The sequence below is a fragment of the Borostomias antarcticus genome (assembly GCF_949987555.1).
Source record: "Borostomias antarcticus genome assembly, chromosome: 1".
Lineage (NCBI taxonomy): Eukaryota > Metazoa > Chordata > Actinopteri > Stomiiformes > Stomiidae > Borostomias > Borostomias antarcticus.
In genome coordinates, this window is record NC_140234.1 from 29,482,256 (window position 1) to 29,501,361 (window position 19,106).

The window sequence follows — 19,106 nt, forward strand, 5'->3', positions numbered from 1 at the left end:
ATTTGTGTTGACTTTCGTTGTCTTTTATCATTGTCCTTATTAAGCTCTGTGTTGTGTCTTGATTTCAATAAAAGATGGCCCCCAATCTCACACAATACCACACAGTCCAGTGTCCCTTGTTCTGATGTAGACGTATCCCAAATAAATCTCTCCAACACGGGATTTGAGCGACAAGCAAAAGCTGTTTTCCAGAAGGTTTGACACACAAAAGACGATGGCGTCTAATGTAGCCTACAGTTGACCTCTGTATGCTGTCTGGACTCAAAATCAAAGCATCTGAGCTCGAGCACGGTTCTTATGGTTCGTGTGTCCCCCTCTCGTCTCTTCTCCGATAAGACTGGTCTGGTCTCTCATGTGGCTCCTGGCCTTGCAAGGTCAAGATAACCTATACGCCGCCTCGGCGCTAACCACAACAATTGTGTTTGGCACAGATAGGCCTTTTCCACCAAGAGGGAACCGGTTCGGTGCCGGTTCGCGAACCTAATTTTGAATGGTTCCGAGCATTTCGACCAAAAAGAAATGAGTTTGGGAACCCGAAAGCTGGTTCCGAACCGGCAACACAAAATAGTAGGTTTTTCAGTGCGAACCGTGACGACATCATGGGCGTGGGCTGACGTACAACGGTTCGGCTCAAAACTGGTCAAAACGCGGGCCCGTTCTCTGGACAGAACCATGGTTCCAGGAATTTTGAAACGAACCGGTTCATGAACCAGAGTTCCTTTGGTGGAAAAGGGCTATCAGTGTACCAGCCATGGAATGTCATCTTTATCTCATAAGTCTATGGAAGAGAGACACCGTTTCTTACAGAGAACTCCAGCCGACAGCCATACTTGTTCTGGAGGCACAGGTCAGTTATTAGTTAGATTTATAAAATAGTATGGTTCAGTTGATAAGAGCCAGTTCGATATATATATTCTGTGGGTTGCTGCCCTATACTGTTCGTTTGTATAGGAGAATGTTTTTGCCATTTGCATTGTATGATCTTTCTGTGATACCGTAGTTATAACGGTGAAGCCAGTTATATCGCGTGAACTCTAGCAGTAACGTTGACAACAAGGCAGTTAGTGTGCGGTAGAGCAGTCACGCGCTGGCGTTAAAGGACAATGCTCGTTTTTGACAACCTGGGTCCTCATTTATAAACGTTGCGTAAGTACAAAAGCGTGCGTAACCCATGCTGAGCAACTTTCTACGCAACTTTCGGTGTTTATAAAAAACGAGCTGAGCGATAAGTTGGCGGAATGTGTGCGTAACTCTACGCACACTTCGACCCTCCTTTAACTACGATAAGCACGTTTCTGGAGAAAGGGGAAAACGCGACTCCGATGGCAGAGGGATGAAACTCGGGAAAGTCTGCGAAACACATGACATATTGAATAATAAATACATTGGTCGCTGCAAGAAACCCTCCAATTTGTCACACAGTTTAAACGGAATCAATCGCCACGGTAGCCTAATCACGAAATAATGTCGGCATTGCTTTGGATGTGTCTGTGAATTGACCCATTTGTGTCATAATATAATGTTATGTTGTAGGCCTATTCATTTATAGGCTATCCCGAGAAGCATCACGGGCAGTAGCCTATGAATAAAAGCCACATTACGTTGATAACACAACACGACACGAGCCTATAGCTTATCATAGTAATGATTCCGTATGTCGTTAGCCTACAACTATAAGGCCTATACCGCACCAAACAAATGTTGCATTCGGCGTTGAAGTATATTTATTCAGTTAATCATTTATTTAGTTAATTATTCGTATGTTTAATTATCCACCTATTCATTCGTTAATGTATTTATGTATTTATAGCCTATATTTGATTAGGCTTTTATGTAAACCCGAATGACCACTGAGGCAAGCCGCAATTACAATGATGTTGAGCGGTGAATGGAAATGTCCTACTTGAGACAACTGTAGGCTACATTAGGCTATATTGTACATCATCATATATCCTCATATTGTCTTATGATTGTCATGTAGCAGGCATGCGAGGAATGTGGGCCTAAAAACATGTCATCCCAATGCTCACTTGCCGCTTTGGTAGAATTAGCTGTGCGCAAAACAGCGCATGGAGGTGATGCGTCTCCAAGTTGTAAGAACACAAGGGAGCAAGTTAGATTATTAATTTGCCGAATCGTCATGTGTGTAGCTATAATTACGCTTTATAGAATCACATGAAACTCATCCATGGACCCCATATATTTACAAGACCTCGATACAGGCACTGATATAGCTGGATTATAGTAGGCCATGATGCATGGGGCCTTGGATATGCCGGTACTTGGCACAGATGTTCTAATATGTGCTTGGCTATCCCGCAACATCCATTAGAACACGCAGCTTCTATACGCCTACAGAATGTTTTGAGAAAGTATGTGAAATGCATGATATCCCGGAAAATACACAAATTGGCTGCTGCAAAGAACCCTCAGATCTGTCGTACAGTTAAATTGGGGATACTTGCCTTAAGTAGTCACTATAGGCCTACATGTTTGCATTGTTATGGATGTCATTGTAAATTGACCCGTTTATACGTTGATAAGTTAGGCATTTTATTCATGGGCCACCCTGTGAAGCATTAGATTACGTGCAATATAGATCCAAACCCCATTACCCATGCAACAACACTATAGGCTTATAATGATTATCAGTTTGGATAAGCAGCCACCTAATAAGGCCTACCGCACTAAACGAATGCCAATATAGCCTGCATGATAGATAATTCATTATAATCTAAATGGGACCACTCAGAAGGTGCTCTTATCAGTCGTGCACATGTGAAATCATCGTTCCGAAAAGATCCTTTTGCGGCGTCTCTACCTCGTTGACCAATACCTCCACCTCGCATAGGTAAAATGTATCTTTCTCTTTCTGCCTTTTGCACTCGGCTCCATTGTCGTTGCATATGTATAGGCGTATCACTGACCATTTATAGGCAATTGTGGGCGTTAATTGGGGTGTGATCAGAACGCGCGTTCACGTGCGCCAAGTTAAGTGTTGATTGTGATTTATAAAGGGCAGCTGGCGTAGGCGTGCCTGAGTGAACATGGGTTGTGATACGCAGCGTTTTATAAATTGGAGATTTTTTGTGCGTATATCTTAGTAATCACTTAGCTAAGCTAACTTAGTTACGTGGATTCTACGCAACGTTTATAAATGAGGCCCCTGGACCTTATTTACGACATATTATAAGACGTTTGACTCACCGAGATCACTTTGGTGTAGTTCGGAGGCCTGTAGAAGAAATTTAAAATCCAGTGCGAGCCAGTGTAATGGCGGTGATCGGGGCAATCTAAAATAGAATGCAGCTTCTAAAAATCTATTTTCTGCCGAAAATAAAAAACCCAAACGGTTGTTTTCATCAATCTGTCTGGATGAATCGCTAGTTGTGCTTACATATTGATCTCGGTGAGTCAAACGTCTTATAATATGTCGTAAATAAGGTCCAGGTTGTCAAAAACGAGCATTGTCCTTTAACAAACTTTCGGTTGAGAGACAGTTCGGTACGGGACTTGGGACTAACGTAACGTTACATCGTTGGATCTTTATAATTATTATAAGGAACGTTAGCTTTTAGTTGAAGCTGGTAGAATAGGGAAGTGAGCAAAGTGCTCTTATAGATCTGTTAGTTTACAGATATCAGAGGCAGAGATCGCTTTGGGTTTGAGCTAGCAGCGCCTAGCTCTTACCAGTCTGCAGACCACGCGTCTAGCTAGCCAGGACAAGTGCTAACTAGTTGGATTCATCGTCCAGCGGTTGTACTACCGCCGTGGGTCTGCCTTACGGCCACGGAGCTCCGTGAACATTGCATCCATCCTCGACCACTTCAAGATCTACCATCACCCGCCAACGCTCCCCATTTGTCCACCGTTTTTCCATCTCCATCATCCAACCAGCACAGCGTGCCATCTCTCCACCCCCGGGCAACTTGGTACCATTAGCTTAGGATATTGATTCGGACATTTGATTTCATGATAAATTGTTAGATTAGGGATATCAGTATTGTATGTATGTGTGTGTCTTCTATGTTTAGTTTAATTAAATGCTCCTGATTATATATATTTTGGTACACCTGCCTCCGCCCCTACTTATTTGAGTGTCCGCCATTTTGTAGAGTGTAATTTTAGTTTGTATTTTGTTCAATATTGTTTAGTGTAATACAGTCAGGGTAGTGTAGCACCCTCCCCGCTACAATACTCAAAGGTCAATCATTATAATTAGGAACAGCTAACAGGATCAGATTAAACCAACATTTCTCTGAAAATCAGCCAAATTCAACAATCCACTAGATTATACGTGAACACGCAGAATCATAATGATCAAGAGAAATGTTGACTTCCAAAACCTAAACCTGAACAGCCATTATGCAGAAAGAAAAATAATAACTGAACAGAAAAGCGTGCTTAAGATAAACAGATGAACAGTTACATAGGCTAATAACCCAATCATTGCTTCCTCTAGCAATTAGCATTGCTAGCATCTAGCATTACAGTTTCAAATGAAAACAAAATAATAACCTATTAGGTTACTTCATGTATGAACCTAACATCCATACAGGTACGCCCTACATAGCATAGCTTCACATATGTGAACATTCTTACAGAAAACATTCGGGCACTGGACCTCTCATCTCCAGTACTGACGTGCGAACGTGACCTTCCTCCAGGACATGCCCTGCTAAGGATACAGCGAGATGTGTAAACAAGTGTTGCTGTCATTACTAGCTGCAGTAAAAAAGATATGAGCGGATTGCCCTGCAACCAACCAAACCGATCTGTGAAATGGGACACCTCGCCGATGTGTAGCGAATTAGTCATGGCTCTGATCTGTTCAATCTGATTCTGCAACTAGACATCTCCTCATTAGTCAAACCCAAAGCATCAGTTGTTCTGTTGTACAACGTCCCGAATGCCACTGCAAGTTTCTCAATATCCGTCACTAATAATTCGACCCCCACGCTAGGCGCGAAAAAAAAAAAAAATCTTCCCAGACCTCATGTTGAGTGAGTAGGCCGTCCACAACCCCCGCCCTAGTCTCTAGTACGGCGGATTTCAGAATATTGAATCGGTCTTTCTCCCACTATCCCTTTAACACCTCTTTCTAATTCAGCATCTGCTACTTCCCTGGAACGTCATCGTAGCATTAAGGTAAAGTTAAAGGGGGGTGCCATTTGAAGCACTCCGCTTGCTTGAGAGTCTGGCATCTGCCTACACACAAAATATGATGACACATTCTTGACTGACGTAGCTACCTCATAAGCCCAATTTCAAAGCAAAGTTTTCCGCGGCTGACTGTTGGTCTAACCACGGAAAACCACAGGATGATAAGACACAAACCCCTCATGATAGCAACTTGAAACCACCCAACTCTAGTCTGTGAGTTCGAAATCGATGTGTCTTCTCCCTGAGAGACGTTCTTTAATTGCTGTGTGTATCTCTGCTGTGAAAGGAAAATTACTCCAAATCCCAGTGTCCCCGGCCCAGAGATACAGAACCTTTTTAACAAAATACCCTTCACAATACCCCTGTCCCCGTTTTAATGAGTATATCTCAAAGGCAACCTGGAGTTTTATTCACAGTATGACAATGACTCACACACCCTCCACAATCACTGGAATTGACTTCCTGTCCCTGACCAGCAAGCTGTGAATGGAGGATGAAAAGGTTATTGTATGTGGTGTGTGGTGTGACAGTTCAAGTGTCCCGTCTTGGTTTGTTGACGTCTCCACCTGGAGTAGTGTAGTCCTCCCTGCTGAACTCCAGCACACGTGGCCAGCATGTCCCAAGTCAACCCGGAAGTCCTTCTCTCCAACTCCACCTGTTAGCACAGAAAAACACAAGAAAACTGCGACAGTATCATTCATTCCACAACTCTGATTGTGATAGCATATCTCTCACTCTCTCTTTCACTCTCTCTCTCACTCAGACCAGATCTAGAGATTATTGTTTCGCAAAATCCTTATTGTTTCATTTCTTAAAAGAGCCGCCGCGATTCCAGACTTCAACCTTTTGGGAAGGTCCGTTCTAAACCTGCCTACGTTCTTAGCACCCATTCTCTCTAGCCCTTTAGCAGCACTAGAGTCATCCGAGCAGTCGGAGCAAATTAGAACATTACGGGACGTAATTCCCTAATTTGCTGTCTTCAACTTGAGTGGTCCCCCATCCTAAACGTATGGTTCTTAAGCTCAAGGACTCTGCTCGAACAACAGCTGCCACGGCTGTCCCTAGTTTTGGGGTGCTAAGCCTGGACGCTATTCTACCACAATGTTTTGAGTCTGGAATGGTTGGCTCTACTATTTATCCAATTCTACAAGGGTGTGTTTACTTTGAGGTGTACTCAGGCTAATCTGTGTCTGGTGGCTGGTTAACTGCTGTGTGGGTGATGAGCCAGGTCTGATAAGACTCCTCCCACTTCGCATCTAATGTCTCTTCTTTGAAAACTTCTTTATCATCACGTACTGGCCTGGGATTAGAGCATGTCCCCCCTCGGGGATCTCGCTCCATACTGCCAGCACCTGTTTGTGTGCCCTGGCCACAGCCTTGCTCAATTACTTACAGGAACCACTCAACGCATCACTAGTGAGATGAACATCTGCTTGCCACAGATGACTCAAAGCGTCGGGCCAAATCACGCCCTCCTGATGACTTTGTGAGTCTCCCCTTGATGACACAGTTCATTCTTTCAGTCTGAGTCCGCTACTCTGAGGATGATAAGAACAGTGAAGTGAATTTGTGTTGCCAGATAAGGGAGCAACCGTGTTGGTGCAACCAATTTCTGACCTTGTCGCCACACTCGTCTGAGTCCATTTCTGCTCCATTCTCCATCCATGTCCACACCTCCCCCATCTCAGTCTCTGCCTGCATCACCTTGAGGTCAGTGATAGTATCAATCTGATACGGGGGTGCAGGTTGGGCTGAGGACAAATGCGCTTGTATGGTCTCTCTGTCACGAGCTGCCTGTTCTGCTGCTTGGTCAGCTAGAGTGTTACCTCGACTCAAACTCCATGAGAGTGTCCTTTGACCTTAATCACTATCACCTCTTTTGGAAGGCTGATGGCCTCCATGAGCTCCCTAACCAACTCTCCATTCTTAATGGGCGTCAAACTCCATTTAACTTTCCCTTGTTGGAACTGAAGGGATGAATCTATTTGTTAACACATCAAGGCCCAGTAGGGGTTATCCTACCGGCCCCACCCACACAGAGGTCGTGAGAGACACAGGTCCCTATTCCAGCAGGAATGGCCTGGTTTTTCTCACCCAAAATAGGCTCCCCCCCTCTTCACCAATGCACCATGCATGCCTTGCTTTTGCTCTCTCATTTTGGTATCAGTTCCCTCTAGACAGCGATGAGGAGTGACTGTAGCCACCCCTCCCTCGCATCAAGGAGGAACTCTACATGTTTTGGCATCCGTTCAAGGTGGTTGTTACACACAGGCCCTCTGGCTTTTGTAACAGGGCGGCGTCGGACGCGGAGTGGCAGCAGCTGCTGATAGGCCTAAATGGGGAGCCGTGTGAGGGTGAAAGCTGTTCTCTGAGCCTCTGCTCCCACAAAAATGACAGCGCTCTCGTTTGTCATCCCTAGCTCTGAATGGGATCTGTGGAGATCTGGCTTTCTCCTCTACTCTCTTGACCTTGGTGGTGATTGCTTTAGTAAGAGTGTCACCGATCAACGGGTGACTGGCCTGAGCCATGTTCACATCACCTACATTGCGTGGATGTTTTACACTAGCCGACCAGCATTCAAGATTGCTCTCTGCACCGACAGTAACACCCCCTGATCGTAGGGGGCGCAAGTTCGAAACAGCTGGTGGGAGTGTTCTACATCTACAGTACGATCCCTCCTCTCTCTCCTGAGTTTGTGAGGAGGAGGCGGAAAACTCTGACTCCTCCTTTAACCTCTCATCATTACTGTCCTCATCTGACGGCATTGTCAGCCCCTCCCCCTGCAGTGGGACGGGCTCACTTTGGTAAGATGAGACAGACCTCGGACCGTCATTGACGGGTGTTCTATCTCCTCCTCCGACTCCCCTCCCTAAGCCTACTCTGCTCTCGCTGATAGTCAAGCGACTGGCTTACTGTAGTTTGGCTCTGTGGCTGTGTAGGGGAGGGGCTGAGTCGGTGAGTGAGAAGGAACGGCTCCAGCACTTCTGCTGAGCAGATAAGGTCTTGGGTCACACACAGTATGATTTTATCACAGTGACCTAACCAACACGCTTCCCTAGAATGTATATATATACATGTACATAGGCCTATGCATACATATACATCTAGCTTCCGACCCCCACGGGTCTTTTCAAAGGCAATTCGGTCCCGGGTCCCGCATAGGTTTACCTCTAACCTTTAACACTAACACAACCCCGATCTCTTACGGGACTCCTTAAGGATCCTCTGATCCCTAGAAGCAAGTCGGTTCCTTTAAGGCAATTCCCCCGATCTCTCACGGGCTGTCCTTAAAGGCTACCACCTCCCCGATCTTTCACGGGCCTTCTTAAGGAGCCTCTCTGGTCCTTAGAAGAAAACACCATCCACCCTATTTCACGTGGACAGCTGCTGTTGTGCACGACAGCATACATATAGGGAAATGCTTCCCAAGACAAAACAATGCGTGCGGCTTGGCATATACCTTGGCATTACAAACATAAGACATGTAGCTACATACATTCACCTCCAGCACTGGTTTTGTTTTACGTGTTGAGAGACTATATGTGGTATAGTTGAGATTTATTGCTTCGTTCTTATGATTGGGATACCGAACCCTCTCACCCAGTTGGGTCTGATTCTCTGTCCAGGGTCGTTCAGGTCACAGCTGCACTGCCAGGCATCTCCCGTCACTGTAGCTGTCTGCTTTGGCTGACGACCAGTCTTGGGCTTTCTCAGGTTTCGATGTCCGATCCGGGTCACGGCACCAATTGTTGACTTTCGTTGTCTTTTATCATTGTCCTTATTTAGCTCTGCGTTGTGTTTTGATTTCAATAAAAGACGTCCCCCAATCTCACAAAATACCACAATACAACACTTGTGAGAGAGTACTCTCTCAATTACATAACCATCCAAAGGGCAAATATTGAAGTCAGTTTCCTTCAAAGAGTGGGATCTAGAGACTTGCATGTACAGCATTTCATTTCTTGCTACATTTTAAATGAGTTTCAGCTCTATAAGCGAGCGATGGATCAAGTCAAAGCCTGTGTGCATATATCATAAATAAATAATAACGCTCCACCCAATGTAGCTGATGCATAACATACTGTATCATCAGCATAAAAGTGCAATTACAGCCATTTGTAGAAGAGATCATTATTTGTATTATGTACATTATTTATATACAAGATGAAAAGTAAAGGACCTAGCATTGAACCCTGCAGTAGACTCCTAGTGACCTCCATAAAAGTGGGTAGAGTCAGCAGCAATACATTGGGCTCTATTTGAGAGAGAGCTTGTAAACCGCTGGCGGGCGTTCTGATCCAGGCCAACAGAGGCTATTAAAAATAAATGGTCAACTGTATCGAAGTGTGTCAAAGCGATGAAACATTCTTTTGAGCACACCATGTTCAGACCTGATGGGAGAGTGCAGAGTAGTCATTGTTGAACACTGCCTACAATAATAGGTAATTACCAATTTTGAATAGTGTTATATACATGCTGTATTAAGTATTAGCACAGACACAGTTTTTGTCCAGAATAACAGTATAAATTGTGAGGGCATTTGTATCAAACATCAATAAATACACTAGATAGCAGCAAACAGATAATGGGACAAACATATAAATAGCAGAGGGCAATAGGGTTAGAGATTGCCAATGCATGGCATCAAAGGGACCACAATATAATAATTAAACAAATGCCAATACTCATTGCTCCAAACTCTTTATTTACCCACCCTTCACACAGACTACCCTTCACACAGACTTTCACAGACTCTGCAGTGATTCTAGTCTTTCATACCCATTTTGTACACAGACCACACAGACCCTACGTTAACTTTTACCGACTCCATATTGATCCATCCATAGAATCACCCTGGACTCCCATTGGCTCTCATCTGGGATTTCGACGGTCAATAATCTGACTGTCACAACAATTAGGTCATCAGCAGGGTTCTGATGACTCACCCCGAATGGCCTATCAGCAGCCCTTAAACAGCAGTAAGACGCCACCTGATATAGCCTACACCCCCACGTCCACACACACACACACACATGCACGTATGCACACACACAACCCAAACACACATCCACAAACACACACCACACCACACCCCACGCACACCCACCCACACACAAACACACACACACACACACTATACCGGTATACAGACAGGTGGACAGACAACAGCGCTTGGCTGTAACAGAATTCGACCACGTCATAGTATTGTGTCAACACAGGTCAACACAGACAGGTAACCGATGCCTTCTCCTCTCGCTGGCCAGTGCTGATACACCAGGATCAGGTGGCGCGGACAGCCTCATCACGCCACAAACAAGTCTACCACGCAGTCTGTGTTTTGCCTAACAACGGCTAGGCGTACGTTTTAATATGGAGGTGAAGAGACAGAGGGGGAGTTTGTGCGTGTGCGTGCGTGTGTGTGTGGTGAGGTTAGGAGGAGTTAAAACACAAGAAGCTCCTCTACAAGGGCTCACCAACCCATTCTATTCTATTCTATTCAGTTTGATTACATAAGGAGGACATGGATCCTTAAGGCATGTGATCTTGGTGTTCATGTCTAACCTATTGTTACTGATGACCTCACATTTCTTTCACTCTCTCCCAACAAACAAGTTTCTCATCTGATCTGTAGCACCTGTAAAGCACGATGGGTCAACCTTCTCGTGATGAGATAGATACTCCTGAAGAGGATTCTATATCTCACACAATCAGCACACTGGCTTGTCTAAAATGTTCTTGCCAAAGACAGAGAGAGAGAGTGAGAGAGAGAGAGAGAGAGAGAGAGAGAGAGAGAGAGAGAGAGAGACCATGGAGTAGAATTTAGTAGGCCTTGTGGGCTTTCTCATTGTCATTTTGGTGGACAATGTCGCCATCTTCTGGAACGTCTAGGCACATAAGATGGTGCATCCATGTCACATGTCCTGGGTTTAAACCACATTATGGCAGAGTAAACTGTAGACTATATTATTATATATTCGTGGTAATGACTATTTGCTGAAAGATGCCAAAGTTTCCCAAATGTTTGGAAACATTTCATTTGATTTGCTATCTCTTTAAAATGGTTCTTTATTTGGCAGGAAGTTGCGCTTGGTTTACAGGAAACGAATATGAGAACACATTGTCGTGGAGTAGGAACTGTTACATTTTAACGACCATCCCGCGCACAGGCACCACACACTCTGAATAAGGTAGTAACGTTGTAATGTAATGTGATCAAATGTATCATTCCACTTAGCGCTCGTTACCGTATCGCATGGGTTGAAGAGCGTAGCCATTCTAGCCTAGCGTTTGGTAATCGATACACCGTAGTCCAGACATGGCCCAGTCTTCTAGCCTTCCCGGCGTCTGAAGAAAACACGTTAAACCCAAACTATTTCAGTGCCCGAAGTTGTTTGAGGTATTATAAAGGTTTATGTCAACAAAATGTGAACTGCGTGTCCTAATCTTTTCAGTCGTAGGCTGTGTGCGCATGTAGCCTACTAGGCTTGTAATACGCTTAGAGGCTTTGGAGACCTAACGTACAGGATTTATGAATTCAGGTAGGCTACACGCAACTTATTGTAATGTAGTGGGCCAATGGTCTACTGTGATCAAGCCTGCGGCAAAATAGCCTATATTTAGGCCTACAGCTGCTTAATATTTAGTGTGATACCCCCTCTTTCAACTACGTTGCTGTAACGTTGGTCATGTTGTGTACAGTGTATAAGGATACTATCATTCTAACGTCTTGTTTTCCGTCCATGGTGGTAAAGGCAGGTTTTTGACACCCCCTGCACATGAAGACAGGCTAAATAGCCATGGTGAGTTCCCAAGAGACAGAACAATAGATATAATATTAACAAAGTGATAGCAATCATGCCGCTTGACCTATATACTTACTTAATGGTATTTGGACTGATTGTTGAACGGAACTTAGTGTTTTGATTCAACGGCCCCTAGTCTGTTATCCATCAAATCTGTGCGTCACCCTAAAGTGGTCGTGCTCTCTCCGTCATGCCCAGTCTACAGCGGTGGATCTCAAGACGAAGGAGGAGAAGGATGCGGAGCTGGACCGGAGGATCGAGGCCCTGAGGAAGAAGAATGAAGCTCTGGTGAAGAGGTACCAGGTACGGAGGCCTCTGAGGGTCATAGTTAGTTAGTCAGCCCACATAATGGCACGGTGCGTGGCACTGTCGCCTCACAGCAAGAAGGTCCTGGGTTCGATTCCCGCTTAGGATGCTGTTTGCACTGGGGGACAGTTCTGCCCAGGCTTGTCAGGTACCCAGGTGGGGTATCTCCTGGGCCTTTCTGTGTGGAGTTTGCATGTTCTCCCCGTGTTTGCAAGGGTTTACCCCATAAAGAAGCCGATACGAAAACTAGAAATGGTGCTCAGAGAGCACAGACCTCTGCCCATGAATGCATCTTGTGGCTGTGCACACGCATGTATGCGAGTAAGACATGTTTGGTATTGCTGCATTCGTCAGGTCGAGAGCTTAACACCCACTCTGAGGCGACAACGTCACAAAAACTATAAATGTATAAAACCAGACGTTTGGTGATAACAATTTAGCTTACTTTGTAGCTCAAAGTGTCCTCTAAACAATTCAATTTTTCAAATCTAGTGGTGTTTTGTCGGCTTTAAACTGGGTTGCTAATTTTGACGATAGCGCTGCAATTTGGAATCCTGGAGGGGGGCTGCGTTAACCCCCATTCCACCAACTCCTATGGACAGTAACGTTGGTACAGTAATATGGAATTCTCATACGATGACAAGGCATCGCCAAGCAATATTTTCAGGGCGACACTTCACAGAATTCATAGTGATGATTTGTGGTCGTTTTTATATAACTAAATATGCACATAACAAGCAGAAAATATGAAGGTAGACTCTCTATGATAGGTAATTGTAGGAGAGTCGTTTACTTTTCCATTGCAGTTTAAAATGTCACAAGCACAAGCCCAGAAATCAGTCTTGTCACTGCGTTTGGGCGTTACGACCGCCTCTCCCGAGCGCGGGCGTTAAAACCACCTTATACGCTATCATTTTCCTCAAGACTCGGTTGTGTTCGTCCCGCATTGAGTAGATTCAGTCTGAAAGTTTAGCTTCTAGCTCCAAGCTAACTTTCTTCTGCCCACCACCAGCTAGCCGTGCTCTTTTCTTGTCAGCTAAACACAGTTCATGCTTTTGCTTTCTCCACTATCTGATTCTTTACTACTTTACTACTTTATTCTTTATTACTCTTTACTACTTTGCAGCTTAAAATTAAATCAAATCAAACAAATCTTTATTTGTATAGCGCATTTCATACCCAGAGGCAACACAATGCACTTTACAGAGAACAAGGGAGGTGGGCATACGACCCACCCCTACATATTCCAGAGGGAAGCAAAAAAAAAACAGTATCACCCGGGGGCCAGATAAGTGAGCTGGAGTATGTTTGTCTAACGGCTAAGAACATTTATAAAGCAATAAATTACACATTAAATCACATTTTCAGAGTAAGAAGTGAGTGTGAATGTCCCTGGGCCCAGATAGAGGCAGGGGTTGGGGTAGGGTGGGGGTTGCAGCTGGCTCTCCCGAATGTTCTGCAGCATACTGCAAAGCTCTCTCTTTAAATTTCACATCAAACTTTCTTCTGGTCGGCGCCATGTTTGTTACCACCTCAAACAACGTGCCTAGCAACCAAATCCACCGTAAAGCCCAGAGCTTTTTTCCCCCTCACTTTTTGACCCGGCCTGTATAGGGAGCCGGCCTGTATTTGTCCGTGTTGACCGTGCCCCCGGCCATTATAAGAGACCCGGCCTATAATTGAATACAGGCCACTATTAGAGGATTTACGGTAGGTAGAACATCATACTTAGAAAAAGAGAAGAAGCCATACATTCAGGCTCTGGATGCTGGGTGATTTATTCAGACAACGTTTCGGCCTCGGTCTTGAAGACTTTGACAAAGGCCGGTAGGCTGAAACGTATTCAGAATAAATCACCCAGCATGGAGAGCTTGAGTGGGCGGTTTCTGGTCTTTTTCCAGTATATTTCAGTTGTTACCACCTCTCCAAGAACACGGTGTGCGTTTTCTCCTTTTCCCTCAACCTAAAGCATCATATTTAGCCTATAACCAGATACAGCAGCGTAGGTACTGGGTATGAAAGCCCCGCGGGGACACACTTGTCTCAGATACAGCAACCCAAAACCCATACAACTCCACAACTGCATGGCTGGTTTCCCAGCCACAGATTAAACCTAGTCTAAATATAAGAGTTCATTTTTAATAGAGAATCTCTGTTGACATGCTGAATTGATTTATGTATTCTGTGCAATGACCTCCTAAAGTTCATATTCATGGAGGTACAGGTCCAGATGTTGATGCAGATGGTTTTGGGTGAGACACTCAAGCCTCCTCTTGTGATGTCGTCTGGTGATGATGTCATCCGTCCCCCCAGGAAATAGAGGAGGATAAAAAGAAGGCGGAGCAGGAAGGTATCGCCGTGACGACCGCCAGGAAGTCCCGCCCCCACGATGGCGAGCCAGACAGAAGGAAGACGGAGAAAGAGGGCTTCACTGTGACTGTAGACCTGTCCAAACCTGCAGGGGTAAGACGTCAGCTTTTGAGATCAGCCTCTCATTGGCCGCCCTCAATTCCAGCGGTGCCAGATTCAATCCCCCGACACTATTTTGCAAGGACAAGCTTAGCACCACCCAAGACCATTTTGATTGGCTTAAAGACATTTTTCAGATTGATAATCGGGTGCAGCTAGACCCTGTCCACCGACGGCACACTGCAAAACAAAGTGGTGAAAGGTGATATTTCACACATAACACGGTGAAATGCTGCCTATCCCAAATCTTACCCATCTCTGATCTGAAGGGACTGGGAAGGTGTGAATCCCGTGTTCATTAGGGCTCAACGAACAAAACCATTCTGAATTTTTTTATCTTGATTCAGCTATTTTGGGTAGTTCCATGTCCCTTCCATCGCAGTTGGCTGTTATGCACATAGGCTTTTTTTGGGTGAGAACTGAACATGGCCGTCATGTCTAGTAGACTGGTAGTGAGGGTACCCCCAGACCAGCCATGACAGACTGACATGTCTAGTAGACTGGTAGTGAGGGTACCCCCAGACCAGCCATGACAGACTGACATGTCTAGTAGACTGGTAGTGAGGGTACCCCCAGACCAGCCATGACAGACTGACATGTCTAGTAGACTGGTAGTGAGGGTACCCCCAGACCAGCCATGACAGACTGACATGTCTAGTAGACTGGTAGTGAGGGTACCCCAAGACCAGCCATGACAGACTGACATGTCTAGTAGACTGGTAGTGAGGGTACCCCCAGACCAGCCATGACAGACTGACATGTCTAGTAGACTGGTAGTGTCATGGTCTAGTAGATTCAATTCAAGATTATTTTATTTGTCATGTAAAACAGTCATGTAATACATTGTACAGTCAGAGTGAAATGTTGCTGCCGGCTCCAAGATTCTGCTCAATACAGATAAACTCCAATACTCAACAAATTACACATTGACAAATTACGCAAGAAGTAGGAATAGTGAGTGTACCCCCCGGATGGGCTGGTCTGACCGGCTGGGACAGGCGCTTTTTTTGTCTTGTTTACTTCCCATTTCCTACTGGCCAAGCCAATCATACATCTCCATTTCCTATCAAAAACAAAAACAATCACATGGCCTCATTTCCTGCCCAACAGACCAATCATCTGTCAGAGTTTGGGCTGCTAGATCAAATCAGGCCGTCAGTCAGGCGGAGCTGGGAGATGGACATCCGTCATATAGTAGAGTAATGACATCATAATGACATCATGGTCGTTAAGCAGAGAGCGATCAGAGTCTAATCTGAGTAGAGATCATCTTCATGTTTGTGTTCCAGACCAGAAGCAGAAGGAACAGCTGAAACCGCCCACCTTCACACTAAGTGGTCCGGACAGACATCCATCTCTGTGTTCTCTCAGCTCTGCCAGTTCACACCATGACCTCCTCCTCCTTCTCCTCCTCCTCCTCCTAGACGCCATGTTGTAGTCAGCCTTCCTGTGGAGTGGTCAGAGAGACATTCTGAGACAGACAGTGGAGAGCGTTGTGATCAGGTCCTGTAGAGACACCGTAGCGGTCCGGATGGCCTCTAGCCGGGACAACCAACCAGCCAGCCAGCAAGACAGCCAGCCAACCAGCCAGCAAGACAGCCTTCCCTCCCTCACACTGGAAATGTCAGACAGACGGACAGACAGACCCTCCCTCCCTCACACTGCAAATGTCAGACAGACAGACAGACCCTCCCTCACACTGGAAATGTCAGACAGACAGACAGACAGACAGACAGACAGACAGACAGACCCTCCCTCACACTGGAAATGTCAGACAGACAGACAGACAGACCCTCCCTCACACTGGAAATGTCAGACAGAGGTAGATGAGGATGGTCATTGTCTGGTGGTCGAGTTGTTAGGAGGGAAAGTTCAAAGCAATACAAAGCTTGTATTGTACACTTGTGCACATGCCATTCATTGTGGAGATTTCCCGATATGTCTTGATTGTGTTGATTTATGCTGGGCTCACACAACAGGATATTTAAAATCCTAACCAATTTCGAAATCGAATTGCATCACGCACTTCTTAACAGATGTTGTTCTCTGGAATCTCAAACAAGCACATGCTACTATTTGAAAATAACGTCTCATCACACACTACAGGACATTATCATGCCCGAGGGAGCAAGGAACCACTTGTCTTGCCATCTTGTGTGTAAAGTAGTGAGATAATAATCGAAATATGAAACGTTTGATATTACCTGTGAGCCGATCGGGTGGTTTAAGATTGGATCTGTAAACCCCTCATATTACAAGATCATCCGGGCCGAACATCACTACAAGTCAATGTTCCAGATAAGATTTCTGCTCCGATTGCCGGGAGGGGTGAATCGAGGATAAATCGTTCCCAAAATCCTGTAGTGTGAGCTCAGCATTACTCAGCAGTAGTATGGTTAATGGGTGTGTTGTTGTTGTCGTTGTCGTCAACGTTCCTCTCAGCTCTGTTTTGAGCGCGTGTGAGATGACCGTCCGCTCTCCATCCCCCCAGCAGGAGAAGCGGTCGGTGATGAACGACTGGAAGGCCGGGCCACCGCGCGGGAGGCGGGCCTCCGAGGAAGGCGACGCCCCAGGGCCGCAGGCGGACAGCCCCCCCAGGCGGGCGGGGTCAGGGCGGCTGGGGCGTGGCGGGCAGCGTGGGGGCGGAGCCCGCCAGGAGAGGAGAGAGCCACGTCCCGAGAGAGAGCCGTGGTCAGAGAGGGAGCCACGCCCCGAGAGGGAGCCACGCCCCGAGAGGGAGCCACGCCCCGAGAGGGAGCCACGCCCCGAGAGGGAGCCACGCCCTGAGAGGGAGCCACGCCCCGACAGACCCCCTAGGGAGGGGGTGGAGCCTGGGGAGGGGCCCGGGCCAGGAATGGGCCGTCGAGGTGGGAGGAGAGGAGGAAGAGGAGGAGGAGGAGGAAGAGAGGGAGGAAGAGAGGGAGGAAGAGAGGGAGGAAGAGAGGGAGTAGGAGCACCACAGGGAGGTTCTGGTGGAGACAGGAAGTCCAAGGTGAGTGTGGAAGGATGGATGGAAGTTATGATGGAAGTTATGTACATAGTGTTGAATAAGCCACATTTAATTAGCATCTAAGGGTTGTATCAGTTTAACTGTAACAGCATTCTGACTACAGTAGCGTGGGACAACTACTACTTGCTCATCGCTTTTACCACAAGGAGGACCTCAGACATGATGTCTTCCTACATTCATTTGTATTAAATATGAACCATCCTGTTTCCTGTGGTTTGTCTCTGTCCGCATATTCATGACCCAACTGCATACTCATGACCCAACTGCATATTCATGACCCAACTGCATATTCATGCCCAGGAGTGGGAGGAGAAGAGGAGGCAGAACATTGAGAAGATGAACGAAGAGATGGAGAAGATAGCAGAGTACGAAAGAGGACAGAGGGTAAGAGGAGACGGAGCAACACGACTGATCGTCTCACAGCCACACTGCTCCTCAACATTATTTCCTCTCAGTAACTGAAAGCTGTGGTCTTTACACTTCCTGCGCCTGCGAGTGCGTGAGGGTCCGCGTGACGTACTGTTCGTCATCGGAGGGTGTAGAACGCGTGGGATCCACATGCCACCCTTTTTTTTTGTGTGTGTGACCGCGCGTACTAGTCCGTGAGCCCTCTACGCCGTGAGAACACCAACTGCCACGTCATCCAGGCAGACTGCAGAAGGGGTATAAATAGAACCGCCAAGCGTCCGCAGCTGCCCACCTACGCGTCTGTTTCACTGTTAGCTTCAAAACAAGCACTTACGGTATGGTAGAGAGACATTGGATGAGTCATCATGATTTACATTACATTAGTCATTTAGCTGACACTTTTATCCAAAGTGACTTACAATAATTGCATTTAGGAAATGTCAGTGTACAACTACTCACCAGAACTCACAAGTGCATCTCCTTTCTAAAACAAGCGACTAAGAGCATCATCTAGCGCTGAAGGCAAAGTTCAAGAATTGCAATCTTAAATACAATAGCTGCTTATCTTCACATGCGTTCATGTAGCGGCTGTTTGGACTGCTAAAGGACGTTGATCGTTCGTTCGTTCGTTTCCCCCCCTGCAGGCGGATGGAGACAAACCCGTCCGCAACTTCCTCGATGACCCTCGGCGCTCTGGACCGGTGCCCGACACCGACCGCAAGGAGGGAAGCCGGCGCCACGTCAGGAACTGGGGCGGGCTGGACTTCGACAACGTGAAGACCGGCGCCGAGCTGGAGAAGGAGTGGACCGTGAGTGCCGCCTGCGGTCACGCCGCACGCCGTCGGGGGGCGTCGGTGACATTTGGGTGTAGCGAATCGAATCGTCGTGTTCGCCATAGTCCGGCTTGTAGCTTTATTACTACCCAATCAGTAGCGAGGGATCTGATT

General features: G+C 46.3%; 1 protein-coding gene across 7 annotated transcripts in view; it reads left to right on the forward strand.

Annotated features, from left to right (window-relative positions):
- Window positions 1–11,237: 11,237 nt before the first annotated feature.
- Window positions 11,238–19,106, forward strand: part of ccdc9 (coiled-coil domain containing 9) — a 22,265-nt gene continuing 14,396 nt past the window's right edge. For 5 of the 7 annotated variants that reach the window (XM_084441879.1, XM_084441878.1, XM_084441877.1 and 2 more), the window contains exons 1-7: window positions 11,238–11,351; window positions 11,916–11,963; window positions 12,165–12,269; window positions 14,586–14,735; window positions 17,233–17,733; window positions 18,052–18,135; window positions 18,804–18,968. In XM_084441879.1, the coding sequence (XP_084298005.1) occupies window positions 11,961–11,963; window positions 12,165–12,269; window positions 14,586–14,735; window positions 17,233–17,733; window positions 18,052–18,135; window positions 18,804–18,968 (1,008 nt within the window). In that variant the 5' untranslated portion in view covers window positions 11,238–11,351; window positions 11,916–11,960. The remainder of the gene's footprint in view (window positions 11,352–11,915; window positions 11,964–12,164; window positions 12,270–14,585; window positions 14,736–17,232; window positions 17,734–18,051; window positions 18,136–18,803; window positions 18,969–19,106) is intronic. The other 2 variants (XM_084441875.1, XM_084441874.1) reach the window with 2 other exon arrangements.